General features: G+C 34.3%; 1 protein-coding gene across 32 annotated transcripts in view; it reads left to right on the top strand.

The window, feature by feature from the left end:
* Positions 1 to 18,186, top strand: part of mcf2l2 (MCF.2 cell line derived transforming sequence-like 2) — a 194,993-nt gene that overhangs the window by 83,618 nt on the left and 93,189 nt on the right. For all 32 annotated transcript variants that reach the window (XR_015502379.1, XM_087273338.1, XM_087273326.1 and 29 more), the window contains exons 13-15: positions 6,964 to 7,141; positions 7,287 to 7,390; positions 7,523 to 7,611. Coding sequence is in view for 31 of the 32 variants with exons in the window: in XM_087273338.1 (XP_087129464.1) it covers positions 6,964 to 7,141; positions 7,287 to 7,390; positions 7,523 to 7,611 (371 nt within the window). In the remaining variant the exon portion in view is untranslated. The remainder of the gene's footprint in view (positions 1 to 6,963; positions 7,142 to 7,286; positions 7,391 to 7,522; positions 7,612 to 18,186) is intronic.

Raw genomic sequence — 18,186 nt, 5'->3', positions numbered from 1 at the left:
AAGTTGGGCAGGTGCCATGTGGTTGTCTTTAATTGTCTTTAAGCCGGCAGCCTCCACTTGTTAACAAATGATTTACAGCACCTGTGCAGTGGTAATAAAACCTGTCGGAGAGACAGAGGCGGAGAGAAGAGAACCACAACAGAGGGATATGCAACACAAAGAAAAAACTTGCACACATTTTTTTGTATTATTGTTTAATAAATTAAGGAAATAGCGACTCAGTGGCGCAGTAGGTAGTGCTGTCGTCTTACAGCAAGAATGTATGAGGGCTAAACCAAATAAATACATACATTGAATGCAAAGAAATTAACTTACAGTAGGTTTTGTTTACATCTCTTATTAAAAGTTGGGCAGGTGCCATGTGGGGTATGACCCCCCTCAGATTGTTAAAATTGTGTTTATTAATACATTGTGCTATTTAGAAAATACCTGTACATTTATCAATTATTTTGTAAATAGTAAGGTGAAATATATGAATAGGTGCTTAAACCTTATCCCCCACCTCACTGCACTCATGTGTTAAAGAAGGTCAGGATTAAATATTGTTCTCATTTTTAGAAAAGCGTATTTTAAGCAGTCCATTTATTTACGTTTGTGAATTGCATTATGGGACCCTGGTCTCTGTCAGCATTTGATGTAGAAAATGCAACTCCAACTACAGTTTAACAAAGTGACATTTATTGACATTTAAGTTGTTTGAAATCATATAATGCGTAAGAAACAATATATAAATGAATAAGTCAAATAACAGAACATGTACTGGCTGTTTATTACAAGGTTTTTGTATTTGTAACACCAACTGAGAGAATATATCACTTTAAACTAGATAGTAGTCAGGATTACAGTAGGTGTTATGCAGGATTAGTGATGTAAAATAAGATCATGCATAAGTACTAATAAACAGCCAATAACATAATAGTAGGGAAATAAAAAGCCACTGGTTAATTGTGAGAACTATTACTTACACTAATGTGCTTCCAAAATAATATATTACAATCTAAAGTAACTTTTAAAAATTAGCTAAATGTGTAGCTTAGCTACCTTTTAATGAAAGTAGGCCATTTTTGCAATTTTTTAAATAATAAGGTAGGCTTAAAATTGTAATGCTGTATATAACTCACTAAATATTAGACTCTGACTCAGACAATGTTGTTAGGTTGTTGTTTTTATTTATTTTAATATATTTTTTAAATGTGCAACTCAATTTTTTTTTCTTATTATATTGATATATTAAGATTCCTCAGAGCTCTTTCATCTGTATGTTGTGTGCTAGATATGATTTATGTTAATAGAGATTTGTTTTATGGCATGTTAAAAGTTAAGGATTGTACCATAATTTAGCCGAGAGTACTATATGCACTCATATTCATACCCTAATTAAAGAGAAAGTTAACCCCAACATGAACTTTCACTCACCATTTACTCACACTCAGTTGGATCTTAAGTGACAAAAAGAAACAAAAGAAACAACAAAAAAAAACACCCAATGGAAATCAATGACCACTTTCTTCAGTATCTTGATTGTTTTGTGTTCGCCTGAAGATAGAAACTCAAACTTTTAAGATGCTTTTTTTGTGTGAATCTGATCCTGAGCGGACAACACTGAATAGTCTTAAGTGAGAAAACTAATTTGACTACTTGAAGCACACCAGTCAGACTAGATTTAAACATTTAAAGCAAAATAAAGAAAACAAAAACAGATACATACAAAGTTCTCTTATCATGCATTGTTCAGACACAAACCTAAGATGTTCAGCATAGCTTTGTCCTTATCAGAGCAGAAACTGCTGCAGTCTGCATTGATTTCCGATTGTCTCGTTTTACGTTTATATGCAAGATATGAAAGATAACACTATAAGATTAGAAAAAGCCAATACAAACACCCGCCCGTAGACCTTCCCTATAATTTGCATAATTAGCCGCCCAGAATACAAACACAAAGAAACGAAGGTGAGGCTTCAATGTTTTGCGGTTTGATCACAATGCTGTGGAGACACCAAAGAAATCTAAAAATGCCTTCCTTCTAGCATTCAAGATTTCAGCATATAAATTATATAGTAAAATAATAAAAAACAGCTAATTATAACCTTTTGTTATCCTTTACAGGAAAAAAAACAAATGTTGCTGCCTTAAAATTTCAGCTTGAATCAAATGAACTTTACAAGTAATTTCAACTTGCATGAATTAAACTTATAGTAAAATAACTTAAAAATAAAGTTAGAGCCTGATTAAGCTTTTCAAATAATTAAATGAACATAAAAACAAATGTTTGTCAGGACTTTTTAATCATATATTTTCATAGTGCTGTAGCTACACTCAAAAATGTATATGTTTTTATTTTAACTTATTTAAAATGAGCTGAAACAGCACAGATTTTTTCAGAAACATTATTGTTTTATGTTCAATCCACTTAAATTAGTTAGGTTAACTTGATGGATTGTTAGGACAACATGAATGAATTGTCTGGAACCCTGCATTTTTAACAGTGCAGCATAAAAAAAATAATAGTGTCACATTTGTGTGTCGTCATCAAATTTTACCTGATGCTTCTATTTATGAGTTATATCTTTGAAACCTAAACTTCAACTTGTATTTTAAATATATGAATTGGATTTACATATTTAAATTAGAAATTCGATCTGACCACTGAGCGTTAGAGTTGGCCTTGTGTGTCAGAAAAGCAAGTGATTAAACTATACCTGTCAAGATTGGGATGTAAAAATACAGGATACGCCCCCAACAACCGTTACAAATATAGGGAGGAAGTTAGCTTTAAATGATAGAATACATAACAAACATTAGAGCATTGAAAATAAAATAAAAAGTTTAGCTTATTAAAATCAATTTACTGATCATATTGGTTATTGTATGCTTTAAAGGGTTAAAAGTGTTCATTTTTTACTTTAATCATTTAGTGATTACTCCGTGTACCACTAGAAGGAAGCCTGCATACCACTAGTGCTACACGTACCACAGTTTGTGAACCACTGATATAATATAATATGATATAATATAATAGGGGCGACGCAGTGGCACAATAGGTAGTGCTGTCGCCTCACAGCAAGAAGGTTGCTGATTTAAACCTCAGCTGGGTCAGTTGGCATTTCTGTGTGGAGTTTGCATGTTCTCCCTGCGTTCGTGTGGGTTTCCTCTAGGTGCTCAGGTTTCCCCCACAGTCCAAAGACATGAGGTAGAGGCGAATTGGGTAGGCTAAATTGGCCGTATTTCAGAGTGTGAATGAGTGTGTATGGATGTTTTCCAAAGATGGGTTGCAGCTGAAAGGGTATCCGCTGTGTAAAAAACATGTGCTTGATAAGTTTTTGGTACATTCTGCTGTGGCGACCCCAAATTAATAAAGGGACTAAGCCATAAAGAAAATGAATGAATAATATAATATAATAAATATAATATAATAAATATAATATAGTAAAATAAAATAAATAAAATAAAATAAAATAAAATAAAATATAATGTAATATAATATAATATAATATAAAACAATACAATATAATATAATATACTTAGTAAAGATTAGTCACATCATAATAAATGTTTTGACATAACGTGTGTGTACAGTGTATATTTATTTAAAATGTCAAATAAATGTTTTTATAAACTAAAAAAATAAAATAAAAGCCTGACAGTGCTGTAGCTACATTATTATTTTTACTTTTTTTGTCAAATGACTAATTTAAAATGAGCTGAAACAGCACCGCTCTGGAGATTTTTTTCAGAAACGTTTTCGTTTTGTGTTCCATCTACTTAAATGAGTTATTTTAACTTGATGGATTTGTGTTAGGACAGCATGAATGAATTGTCTGGAACCCTGCATTTTTAATAGTGTAGCATAAAAAACAGTGTGTGTCATTTAAACATAACATGTGGACATGATGTCAGTTTAACCCACTATTTGTTCTGTTTCCAATTCTCAAAAACAACATTTATGCATCAGAGGCTTTAAAACACTGCACGTTTTTTTTTTGAGCTACTATCACAAAGCACTTCCAATTGAAGTACACAAATTCAAATTTGTGCATAGATAAAAAGGCACAATGTTTAACGTCTTGCAGTAGGGATACTATTTTAATATATGCTCCTAATACACTTACAAAAAATTGTGCTTAATTCTTCCGTCAAACTGAAAAGAAAGGGATATGATTTATATATAATGCAATACAGCAAGAAGGTCGCTGGTTCGAGCCTCGGCTGGGTCAGTTAGCATTTCTGTGTGGAGTTTGCATGTTCTCCCTGCGTTCGCGTGAGTTTCCCCCAAAGTCCAAAGACATGTGGTACTGCTGAATTGGGTAAGCTAAATTGTCCGTAGTGTATGAGTGTGTGTGGCAACCCTGGATTAATAAAGGGACTAAGCCGCAAAGAAAATGAATGAATGAAATTATTGCAATGAAAAATGTAGATTTTACTGTATGCTAGCTTATATTGCTAGCTTTTATTGCTGTTATGCATGTGATGCGTTGTAATCCACATGTGCCACTTTATAAAGAACTGTGAAACCATGCAAGTTTTTTTTTTGTTTTTAAGCACTTTTTATATTTTTATTCCTTGTCATGCGCTTAAAACTACGTGCCTCAATCATTTATGATTGACAATCAAAGTGTGGATATTATGCAAGTGTAAGATTCCTTTCTCGCCTTCAGTGTTAATAATGAGTTTTTTTGTGAAAGAAAATCGTGCAAGAATGTTGTGTCTCTGCAATCAATACTTCTTTTCGACACGATGACGACAGCAGTAACTAGTGTTTCAGGATCAAAGTAGACATTGTTCACAGGCAGCCACTGAAAAGAATAAACTGCCACTATGCAAATGTGTTACGGATCTAAGTAAATCAGTTATGCAAATGAAACTGGAATTTCTGAGGACTGGTTTTATTGGTTCAGAATCTTTTTTGACCTTTTTGTGAGACAAATACTTTGTTTGTCATACCTGTTGAGCTTTAGAAATTTGTAAATCGTTTACATTCAGAAGCATAAAGAGTAATTTAAAACCATAACTCTTTAATATTTCCTGTAAGGTGTATGGTATATATGTATTTACTAAATAATACGTATGTACTTTAAAATAATGGTCCATTAGGTGATGTTAGTTAATATATTTACTAACATGAACAAGCTATTAGTAATACATTTGTTATGGTATTCATTCATCTTTGTTATTGTTAGTTCATGTTATTTAAGTTAATGTTAGTTCATGTTAGTTCAATTTAACTCAAGGTGCATTAACTAATATTAACAAGCACAACTTTAGATTTCAATAATACATTAGTTAATATTGAACTATGAATAATTAATGCTTTTTAAGATTATTAATTATTAGTTAATGTTAGTAAATAGGTCAACTAATGGACCATTATTCTAAGGTGTTACCAAGTGTACTTTTGCAGTGTTTTTGTTGTAAATAAGTGAGTGAATAAGAACGAGAGTAAAATCCCATTAAAGCACCAATAAGAGAGGAAAGTTTAGCAAATGATCTACTGACGGTGTGGCATTTTAACAATACAAAGAAGTGAAAATTAGGTCAAAAATAAGCCGAGCAAATGATGATTCAGTATAAAAGTCATACTAAACAATAGAACAAATAATAGTAAACTGATGACTGCAAATCACATTGCATTATTCATTTTAACACTCTCCTCCCATGAATTCATATGCAATAAGGTTTGTGTAAACAAAGCTATTTGTATGTAATAGGATATGTAATAAATTCAGCTGCAAGCAAACCATTTATATATATATATATATATATATATATATATATATATATATATATATATATATATATATATATATATATATATACTCCTTTTCAGGCTTGGAGTTTCAAGCATTAGACCGGCCCACCGCAGTTCACGTCCGACTATATAAAAATAAGGTCATTTCCAATTCAGTTTCTAATTACAATATCACGTCTTTTTCAAGAAAACAGCTGCTATAGAACTTCAAATGTTCAACAACCTTACAGTTTTATATGTCTTAACAATAAAAATGGAAAAAAAAAAATCACAATAATTACTCAGGTGAGGATCGAACACGAATTGACAACATCGTAACGCAACATGCTGACCACTGGACCACAATGGCGCTGTTATGCATATCTGGCCGGAATGATAGTTACATCATCATTACCCTGAAGGCTGCATTTTGCTCATGGGGCTGCGAGACAATAAATAAGAAGAGCGGAGCTGCGGCAAATTAATTAATAAATGAAAAAAAGTGCGACTGCTGAGAGTGCAAGCAGTTAGAAACACCGGCCCTCGCAGCCAAAAAACGGACCGGCCCACCGGGAACTCTCCCGGTCCTCCCGATTGGCCAACCCGGGCCTGATTTTATATATATATATATATATATATATATATATATATATATATATATATATATATATATATAATATTACTGTTATTATATTATTATTATTATTATATTACTGTGTAAATTCTAATAGTAGTTTATTAAAAGGATAACTTACCCAAAACTAAAAATTGACCCACTATTTACCCATCCTGAAATGTTTTCAAACCTTTTATTATCATTTTTCTGTTAAACACATAAGAAGATATTTTTAAAAACCTTAGAAACCGGTAATAATTGACTTTCATCGTTGGAAAAACAAATACTATGGAAGTCAGTTGTTACTTTCCAGCATTTATCAAAATATCTTCTTTTGTGTTTAAGAGAAAAATAAAAATAAACTTCAACAGGTTTGTAAGAAGCAAAGGGTGAGTAAATGATGACAGATTTTTTAGTTTTGTGTGAACTATCCCTTTAATGCTAGTAAAAGGTTTGTGTTGGCACAAGCTATTATTAAATCTGGCTGGCATTTAAAGATTTTAAATTCGGTATCAGACTTTTGGAGCTCGCTGTAGCTATACATTTACCACTCTTCTGCTGCTGACGATAGACACATTTACATTTTATGAAGTGAAATAATCTTTTATTTCCTCCCACGCAGAGCAAAGTTCAAACTGCCTTGAAAACGCTGAACGATGTCCAAGAGATGTTTGAGAAAAGACATGCAAGTCTGAAAAAGCTTTCCACGAAGCAAACAAGGCCTGTGCAACCTGTTGCACCCCGACCAGAATCTTCACCAAAACGCCCCTCACCTAAAATCCCACATCCCACTCCTCCAAGTGAGTTTAAATGAAAACAAGTTCTATGTTAAAAGAATTTGATGTCTGTCAAGACCACACGCGGGTTTTGTACAGTATCTACTAAGATCTATCAGATCACAAGTGGGTTGATAATGTAAAACAAATTCTATGTTAAACCCTACAGCATCACACCGCAAAACTACAGATAACTCCAGCACCAATAGACAGCCCAGTGATGCAGAACTGGCAAAAAGAAAAAACATTCGCAAAGCCAAAGGTGGCATTAAGGTACGTCAGTCTTTTTCAGCTGCAGTCATATCTGAAAAAAAAAAACAAAAGTTAAAAAGGGCATTTGCATATCTAAAAACCCTTGCCTTAATCATCAACAAACAATTCTGGATTTTTTGTGATTTCTTGCAGATTGAGGTCATGCATGAAGGAGGTCAAGGAGGTTCAAGTCATATTTTAATGAACAATGAAACTGAAGAGTCGCTTTCAAACAGACGCAGGTACGAACATGTTTCCTGAGTTCTAGAGCTTGTTGTACATAACAGATTTACTGAGGAAATCACAAGGGATTAATATAATATAATATAATATAATATAATATAATATAATATAATATAATATAATATAATATAATATAATATAATATAATATAATAAAATATAATAAAATGAAATATAATATAATATAATAAAATATAATATAATATAATAAAATGAAATATAATATAATATAATATAATATAATATAATATAATATAATATAATATAATATAATATAATATATTAAAATATAATATAATATAATATAATATAATTTAATATAATATAATATAATATAATATAATATAATGTAATATAATATAATATAATATAATATAATATAATATAATGTAATATAATATAATATAATATAATATAATATAATATAATATAATATAATATAATATAATATAATATAATATAATAATAAAAAATGTCTCTTCAAGTACACCATGATGACCGGTATTGAAATACAGTAGTGTAGTAGGCCTCATTAAACAGCTACAGTTCTGCACAGTTAAAAATGTGGCAGATTAATTCTTATTATTATAAAAATCTTCATTGTCAGACACTTTTACCATTATAAATAGTTTAAGCATTAACACTGCACTGTGCTTTCAGAAAAAAAATAAATAAATAATAAAACGTCAATGTTTAAATTAAAATGTGCTTTTAAAAGTTAATTAAAAATGACACTGTTCGTTAAAAGAAAACTGCTGTACCTAAATGTAAAGTATTTTCATAAAGTAGCTTATTCATCAAAACCTAGAAGTGTTCCTTGGAGCTTATAAGTATAGGCTTTATGTCATCATATTGATATATAAACTCTTTTTGATAAATTTAGAAATATATGTTGCATCCGTTTATGAGTTATTTATATATCTTTGAAATCTAAACCTTATCTTGTATTTCAAATATATGAAATGGATTTACATATAAATTAGAAATTGGATCTGACCACTGAGTGTAGAGTTGCCTTTATGTGTCAGAAAAGCAAGTGAATAAACTATACCTGTCAACATTGGGATGTAAAAATACGGGCCACGCCCCCAACAACCGTTACAAATATATGGAGGAAGTTAGTTTCGAATGATAGAATACATAACAAACATTAGAGCATTGAAAATAAAATAAAAAGTTTAGCTTATTAAAATCAATTTACGGATCATATTGGTGTTATCATACTTGTTAAAGGGTTAAAAGTGTTCACTGTTTTTACTTTATTTATTCAGCTATTCCTCCACAACTGGCCACAGTCTGAGAACCACTGATATAATATAATATAATATAATATAATATAATATAATATAATATAATATAATATAATATAATATAATATAATAGTCAATCATTTAATATATTTTTGTAATATAATTTATTCCTGTTGAATTTTCATCATTATTATCCCAGTCTTCACTGTTGCATAAGTATTTCTTCCTGTTTTTCTTCTTCTTCTTCTTCTTCTTTTTCTTTTTTATTATTATTATTATTATACATTTTTGTAACATTACACATCTTTAATCTCACTTCTGAACAATGTAATGCATCCTTTCTAAATAAAAAGTATTTATTACTTCCCAACTGTTAATAACAATGATATTGTTTAGAGATATTAAGTAGCAGCATTAATATTTGTCTTTGCTTACCTTGCAGCATATTAAAATCATTATAATGACAAATCATGTGACAAAAAACATGTGTAAAAAACAGCAGCTGAAACTGTTTAGTCATTTTTCGAACAAACGCAACAACCCGTTTTAATTACATTCTCCGGTGACAAATGCATTTGCATAGACATTTGGAATTTTATTTGTCTCTAGCTAAACTCACAGTAATTGCGCTGAGTAACTCCAGGTTCGTACATGGTAATTACGCACATTTAATAATGCCCCACATTTTACATATTGCTGACAGCTTGTTGTAAAATAGCAACTCAACTGAAAATAATAACCAGTAAGAAATATTTGGAATAATATTCAAGTAATATTTACTTTGAATTGGGATTTAATTTCTTCTAACAACTCAAACCTTATTTTAATGACACTGTTGCCTTCTTGAGTAGTTAACATTCAAGGGCTCTTATAGTGCCCTTTTTAGAAGATAATATAAAAGGTCAAATAAATATTTTGTGTATCCAGAATGAATCTGTGTAGTTTTAGGTCAAAGTATCCATTTTATTTATTATTTACCCTGTTGAAAATGTCTATTTTTGGGTCAGAGGGAATTGTACCTGTTTTGCGTCTGTGAGCTAGTTCTCCCCACCCACACTTAGGACATTTAGCTTCAGAGAAGGACAACCAGTGTTGGATGTCAGGATAAACACAGCAGAATACAGACAGCGGCTGTATAAACACCGTCACGAATATTTCTAGTTGTTCTGGAGTTTATTCAACCTTCCTGCAACAATAAATGAGCCAAACACAAATGCTGTTACAATGTTTACTGTGCACACACATACTGTATACATGTCCTGGGATTTGGATCCTAGTTTAAGGGTGCTTTCACACCTACACTTTTGTTTAGGAACCTGTCTTGTTTGCCCAGTTAGCGCGGTTCGTTTGGCATATGTGAACAGGGCAATCGCGCTCTGTTCCGCGCCAAAGTAATCGCTCCGAGACTGCATGAGTGAGGTGGTCTTGGCTCGATTGAAACGAACCCTGGAGCGGTTCGATTGCAGTGAGAAAGCGATTCGATCCGAGCGAGGTTATATCACAGTGTTTTATGGATATGTAATAGGCATACGGCTATAAGAAGAGAGAATTATGAGTAGGGCGGGAAGTTTCGCGAGTCTCCGGATGCCCGCAAACGAGTGATGATCTCCCGGTAATCTCGCGTCTCCTTCCCGGTCCTCAAATAGGCATCGTCGCGCACCCTTCTCACCCCTCCCCACAGCCTCTCTCCTCAGACACGTCGCGCGTGCATGCACCTTGTCAATCACCACCAAACCACCACTTCTCCTGACAGTTTAGCGGGACGCTGCAAAATAAACCCTGACACTCTGACCAGTGTGAGGAGAGTTTACTCACACGTGACTTGTTTTAGCTCTTTTGGTCCGATTAGAAACTTTGCAGTGTGAAAGCAAACTGCTCTAAGAGCAAAGAGCAACAATGTAACATTTGTAATCTCTGTTTCGGAACAACTGAATCGATTCACAGGTGTGAAAGCACCCTAAGATCAGGACTTTTTTTTTAATTGTTGCATTTATATCCCTCAAATTTGAATGTGTACACACACTCAGTCAATTTGTTATACTTACACACATTTCTGTCCTAACAGCTTCCAAAAGTGTTGCATGATAGCATACCTTTAATATTAACTTATTTTGATATTAATGTTGACCCCTTTTCCTATGGCAAGGGAAGGGCCCTGGATTCTCATAAAATAGTTTTTAACCCCAAAAAGAAACCCATAACCTGATACCAATTAACGTAAATAATAAACACAATCAATCTGGTACAAAATTACCTTTCCAAATTTACTTAAATACAATTAAACAAACAAATATATACAAACAAAAGAAATAAAGGTTTGTTTCAAAATAATGCTTTTCGTTTCCCTTTTTTCAAACTCAGCAAAATCAACAGTTCATTTAGAAAAGCTCAAAAATAGTCAATATAAAATGAATCAAGAAATAAATAAACCCTGTTTCAGGCCTGTGTCAGTGCTTACGATCGTAGTGGCATAAAACACAGTTGCCCCTTTGTGAAAGGGCAGTTAAACAACAGTTTGCTCTTACCAGAGCCAAGGAACACTCTAGAACCAGAGCTATAGTGCGTGAAAAATTAGGAGAGAGTCAGCAGAGGACGTCGCATTCAGTGCTGCCAGAGGAGCCACTGAGATATCCTGGTTTCTCAGGGTGCTATCTGGGATGTCCAGGGTTATTGGCAATACTGATTTGCAGTCGTAGACCTGTGGATCTCCGCTTTAGTGGCTAACACCTCATTTAGTAAACACAGTGCAACAAATTGTCTGTTGATCCTCAAGGAGGAAATTGCTATACTCCTAGGATCATAGATGTTATAAGCCCTCTTCAGTTCTCTATTTGACAACTAGCCGAGCAAATAAAATACTACAGGTAAAACTTCTTATTTAAATATAAATACATAAATTCAAAAACAAAACATCCAGTATACAATACACAAATAATGAAAGAAATAAAAAAAATTATATCAAATAAATGAATTGACAACTGGGCTTTATTAATATTAAGATTCTGATTGAGTGGCAAATGATTATTTTCTTATTAAATGGCAGCAGCCAAATAAGTATACTGTGACTATGAAAGTAACAGAGGATGCTGGACAATGTAGATGTAGGATCGATGTGCAGTTTATATAAAGCTTAGATAGGCATAAGTCAGAACAGGAAAAAACAGGAGCATGAGGGTACTCGAAAAAACAACGTTAGAAACAGACTAATGGTCAGAACAGGCCGCAAAGAATCAACAAACAGTTAACCAGACAAAAATCAACAACATGGTAATACACAAACAGGGTAATACACCTTTAAATGTGTCACAGGAAAAACAAGACTCTGCAAATTGTGTGTGTGCAAGGTGCATGCTAGGAGTTGTAGTTTGTTACTGTGACGTGTGTGTAGCTCTCCAGTGATCCTCAACTGCCAGATCGCTGGTGATCACAACAATAACAATCAAATCACTACTGTAATAAATTAAGTTGTATTAACAAAATACTAGGCAACAGTGACTGACTACTACTAAATGGACCATAAATGAAGTGCATGCGATGAATGAAAGTGATTTAATTGTAAATTGTTATAAGTTGCTAGTTTTTTTTTAAGTAAAAACTTAAGATTAATTGCATGAACTTATTATAATTTAACAAATAACCAAAAATGTTTTTGTTTGTTTGTTAGTTTTTGTTGTTGTGAGCGGTTTAGTTGTTGTCTTGTTGTTTTTGTTTTTGTCAATCACAGATATCTAGTGTAAATTACAACATCATATACTGGAATACACTATGCCATGATCTCTGATAAAATGTTTTATAACAAGGTATTTTTACGCTACTGTTCGGCAACGGGGGTCTTTTATTAGCTGTGCTGAGCCACATTGCTAATGATAGTTTACCTGGCAGGCAAAACAATGGGCCATAATAGCAGCTTACACTGTGATCTCCGTAGAGATACAGCATAAGGCAGTCGTATTTCCCTCTAATTTAACCTATGAATATTTGTATTATGTTTCAACAGAACAAAAAAATAAATAAAATTGATTTGGCACTTTGGGATATTCAATATCCGCCACTGTATTTATTGTTTCATCATTAAAAACCATCAGTTCCTTGCTAGAGCTTCAATTTGGCATTGTTTACATCAGGGATTTTCAACCATGTTCCTGGAGATCTACCTTCCTGCAGAGTTTAGCTCCAAACCTAAAGAAACACAACGTAACCAACTAAGTAGGATCTGGAGGAGGAGGTATTGATAATTAAAGACAGGTGTGTTTGATCATTGTTGCAGCTGAGCTCTGCAGGAAGGTAGATCTCCAGAAACAGGGTTGAAAACCCCTAGTTTACATCAATCTTTTGGAGATTCCCACAGCAATTCAATGAATTATTTGTTATCTCAAATAAAGGGCAATTACCCATTAGGTGTCATATAGCCCAGAAAAAGAAAAAAAAAAAATTCAGTCTCTCTGACGCATTTAAGCTGAATGCTACAATGTCTACTGAAATAAGGATGTTTTAAAATATGTTTTATATGGAGTTATTAATGGATAAATTCTGTGGTTTTATATTATGGATGGTCCGCTGGGTCATCCCTCTATTTGTGGCAAAACCAGTCGATGTACAATGCCAACAGTTGGTCGGCGAGTAAACAAATACAATGAATGAAAATACAAAGGTCTATAGACATATAGACATATAGCATATAGACATATTATGCTGTAATTTGCTTGTTTCGGTTGTCTCCATTTTAATCGTTTCATGATGATAATGAGGGTGTGCTGTATTTCCCCGATCTGCATGGATCTGAACTGGGCAGGTTGTGGGATGTTTGATTTGGGGGGTGGGGGCGCTGCGGGCTATTGGCCCATTGGACAGTGGAAATGCTTCTGCTTCATTGCTTAAGCTCCAGGGTTGTTGGCCCGGCCCAATAAAAGCTCTGGCTCGCACTGGCCAGACAGTCGAAATACGGCTATTGGTGATGGCGGTAAAGACTTTAAGTAGCTGCATATTAAAGCTGCACAAATAATCGTTAAAAGATCGCGATCTCGATTCGACACCCTAGACGATCTTAATCTAGCATTTCTACGATTCTGTCAGTCATATTTTCAAGTTCAGGAGAGAAGAAATGGTGGCCGCACGAGTCTTTTCATTGTTTCACACACATTGCTCAGTGACATTGACACCTCCAAATGATGTTGAATAAGTCACATACTGTATTTATAAGGTATAATTCATCTAAAAGTGTCATTTTTGTTTTAATATAATGATGTTTTCGCAATTGAGAAATCACTTAATGATAGACTCACGCGTGTCTACTTTAGTGAACAGAACCTGCATATGTTGCGAGTAACAGGTAATACAGTTAAATAAATAATGTTCTGTTTGTGACACAGAGCAATCGTTTGGGACCCGCGCGCGAAGTATGAACAAGTAGTCAAAATAAAACCGAAAGAGTGCACTTCATTTAAATGATCATATCGCATTTTAGAGTTATGATTATGACAAGCATTTGATATGTTTTTTCTTTCATAGTGAACACACAATTGTGCATAAAAATAAATGTTTACACTGTCAATATAACTACTCTAGCCTATATATTGTTGAATATAATCTGATAATGGCAAATGTCTGATTTTACCAGTGAATTAAATTGTCCAATGTGACAGATTGCAAGCATATATTTCAAACATAATTCAACATAAGAATTATTATAAGTAGAATAGAATTATTTATATAAACCAGTAGACCTACACATGATATTATTATCGATGTTGTGCCATATGTTTGTTTTTACCATACCTTTATTTTACATCTACAGAATCGTGAGAAAATCGTGATCTTTATTTTAAGCAAAAAAATTGCGATTCTCATTTTAGCCAGAATCGTGCAGCTCTACTGCTTATATTTTTATTTTTATTGTCTGTTTCTTTTGCTTAGATTAATATTTGCTGGTAAATTCACCTCAGGTATGTATTGGTTCACCTCTGCTATTTAATATTTGACTTTACATTTTAACTTATACTTTAACTGCAAATCAGAATAGAAACTGTAAAAATCATACAAAAGTACTGCCAATTAGAGACACTTTTGATCAGGATGGGTCAGTAAGGCTGGCATTTGGCACAAATCCACAGATTTCTGCTTTCTGGGTTTTCTTACTCTTGGTTAATTCGGTATGCATGTCTCCTCTTTGGTTGGTATATCATATTGCACAACAATTATTCAACATTTTCCCCCAAAGTCACTTCAACTCTATCAATGGGAAGAAGACAAAGTACTTCAAGAAGTACTTTAAAACAAAGTACTGTGGATCTTAATGAACATATTGAAGGTCCTTTTTGGAACATGAATTCATGTTCTGAATTGCCATCTAGATAGTTTGTAACACTTAGACACAGATTTCTAAAAGAGGTTACTACCGAGGGGTTGTTTTTCTGCAGCCTTGAACACAAAGTAATGTGGTTCTAATCTTTGCTGGAATGCTCAGAATACTGGATCCTTGGAGAGTTTGTGTTGAAGAATCCTGTTGACCAGGCTCTAGTAGGCTTAAGTCTGGGTCGAAGAGATTCTAAAGTTGATGCGGAAGGATCCTGAAAATGAGGAGGCGCTGTATTCGTGGTTGACCCAAGTTAACTTGTAAACTTCTTTTTTTCTCTCTGTAGATCTTAAAGAAATGTAGCCCCTTAAGTGTACTGCTTTTAATGTTTCTCACAAATTGCCCGATTCAGCATTTAGAATCATCAAGAGTGAGTGGTGTTAATTTATGGTTCAGATAGTGGATTATAGCACAAGGACAAAACCAGAGAGACACAAGTCTAGAGGGAACACAAAGAAGCCAGCTGTCAATTCATCACTTTTCTAAAGTATTTGCAAATGATATGGGCTATCAGATTATCAGATATATTTGCACTAGCAAATCCCTCTGTGGTGAGCGACAAAGCACAGTAGAAATTGAAGATGAACACTGCTTTGTGTATGGTTGGTATGTGCGCACTGTTCATTTGACATCAGCTTGGTGTATTACAGGCTTTTAGGGCAGGGAAACACCAAACCGATGGCTTTATTGGGTTTTTCTGGCTAGTTGGTTTGTACTGTTTCACATGTCGCCTCTCATCAGGTAAAAAAAAAAAGCCTGTTGTTCGGTCTTAAACATGTGCATTGATGTATTTTCTCTTGAGTGTTTGGTCTTTTAGCTGTGAAATTTAAACTACACTGAACTGAACTAAACTGAACTTCAACACATAAAAACTGAACTGACACAGTTTCAGTTTACTAGAACTTCTATGTTAAGTTGCTTTGACACAATCTACATTGTAATGCTGCGTTCACACCAGACGTGGCACGCGCGTCAAGCGCGAGTGATTTACATGTTGATTTACATATTTAGCGTTTTGTGCGTTTGACGCGCTTAACGAGCGTTTCTCGCGAATCTCTCGAATTCAAAAATCTGAACTTCAGCGTACATTCGCGCCGCGTTTACCAATCAGAAGCTTGCTCTTGTGGGGGCGTGATTGTGACATAGAACCTGTTGTCAGTGTTCCGAGGGAAATCCTCTAGCCTTCACCGACAACAGTTCATCAAACTCGGCTTGGCTCAGTCAGAAGCACCGCTGAAAGCCTCCGTCATCCAGGTTAAGTTTCTGGAGGAGTTTATGAGCTCATAGAGCTGGATGCACCTCTGAAAGGATGTAGTGGACTCAGACATGACCCTAAACCGCTGTGGCGACCCGGAATTAATAAAGGGACTAAGCTGACAAGAAAATGAATGAATGAATAAAAGTGTCCATCTGGAGCACACCTGGGGGATTTGACACTTAACTTTGACAGTTTAACACTCGCACTACTAGGCTAGCTCCTCTCCCATGATTTTTGGCCCCACCCACACTTGTCACTGCTACCAAACTGAGCAATCACATCTCTCGCTCTACAAGTTGCTGCAACATGTACTTAGATTTTTTAAGAGGTGCATGTCAGGGTTCATGTCAGGCTACAGCAAAAGGCATGGTATGAAAGATAAGGTACGTCGCCAGACCATCCATGTGCAGTATATCAGAAGTAAAAACTGGCCTAAAGAAGGAAGAGTCTGCAGGTTGACATCTTTCACATTCAGCGTTGTGGATGGCGAGTTTCAGAGGTTCCAATAGAAAGTTAGAATTATTTCTTTAGTGATTTTTCTGAATTAGTGTAGCAGAGGCCAGCTAGTGAAGTGCTGTGCTGGTAAACCTCACTTCTCTGAACCCGAAAAGGTGCTCTATCAACAGATGCTAGAGGCCATGGTCTTTGGTCTCCTTGAAAGAGGAACTGACTCATATGCAGAAGTTTGCTGGTTTGATTCAAGCTCAGAGTGGGTTGGGTGGTGTAGGACCCGCTGGGATATATTGGTGCCGTGACCCAGATGGAAGTGAGGTTTATTGGGTAGCAGTGTAGCAGAGGCCAGCTAGTGAAGTGCTGTGCAGGTAAACCTCATTCCTCTGACCTATAAAAGGTGCTCTAGTGACAGACACTAGAGGCCATGGTCTTTAACCTCCTTGGTAGAGCAACCGACTTCCATGCGGAAGGTCCCCGGTTCAATCCCAGCTCTGAGCAGGTTGAGTGGTGTTGGACTGGCAGGGTTACATTGGCATTACACAGAAAAGACAAATACTTTTATCTTCAACTTTTATAACTTTAGATAAGCATTCTTATATATGAATAGTCATGTGTATATACACGCACACCCATACAATAATGCAATTAATTCAAATATTTTTGTATCACAAACTGCAAAAACCTGTTGGGCGAGTTTGAGGCTGGTCATTCACATGATAATGACAATAGAGCAAATGCTGATTAGGTTAGGCTATGAGGGTGATATTGTCTTCTTTCCAATGATGACAAAGGTAAAGGAAGGACAGACTGGTTCACATGTGGGGGCACTATGCTAATTTTCTCCTGTTTACTTTTACTTAAAGGTGGATTTACCTTACAAATATGGTTTTATTGACCATAGAACATGCAATCCAATTCAAGTCAATTTTTTCCACTTTGCTATTAATACATGTTTATCCATATCATACATTTTTCTGTATGATCAATTGTCATTAAACTTAGTAGCCATGTACACAGATGTAAAAAAAAACAAAAAAAAAAAAACAAACAATTCTGACACATTCAACGCCCATCCCTGTGACGTTCATTTTAATTGCCTAAATCTTTTTATTAGAAACAATTGCACCACCAAAGCTGTGACTCACACCATAGGTTTCTAATGACATACATTTAATCTCAGGCATAACATCATTTTTGAGAATACAGGTTGAACTAGTTTGTCAGCATCTTGTAACTCACTCAGGCTGGTGTGTTTATATACA

This window comes from Danio rerio, chromosome 11 (assembly GCF_052040795.2).
Source record: "Danio rerio strain M-AB ecotype USA chromosome 11, GRCz13ab, whole genome shotgun sequence".
Lineage (NCBI taxonomy): Eukaryota > Metazoa > Chordata > Actinopteri > Cypriniformes > Danionidae > Danio > Danio rerio.
The sequence above is the reverse complement of the archived record's forward strand: the minus strand, read 5'-3'. Positions and strand labels throughout refer to the sequence as shown.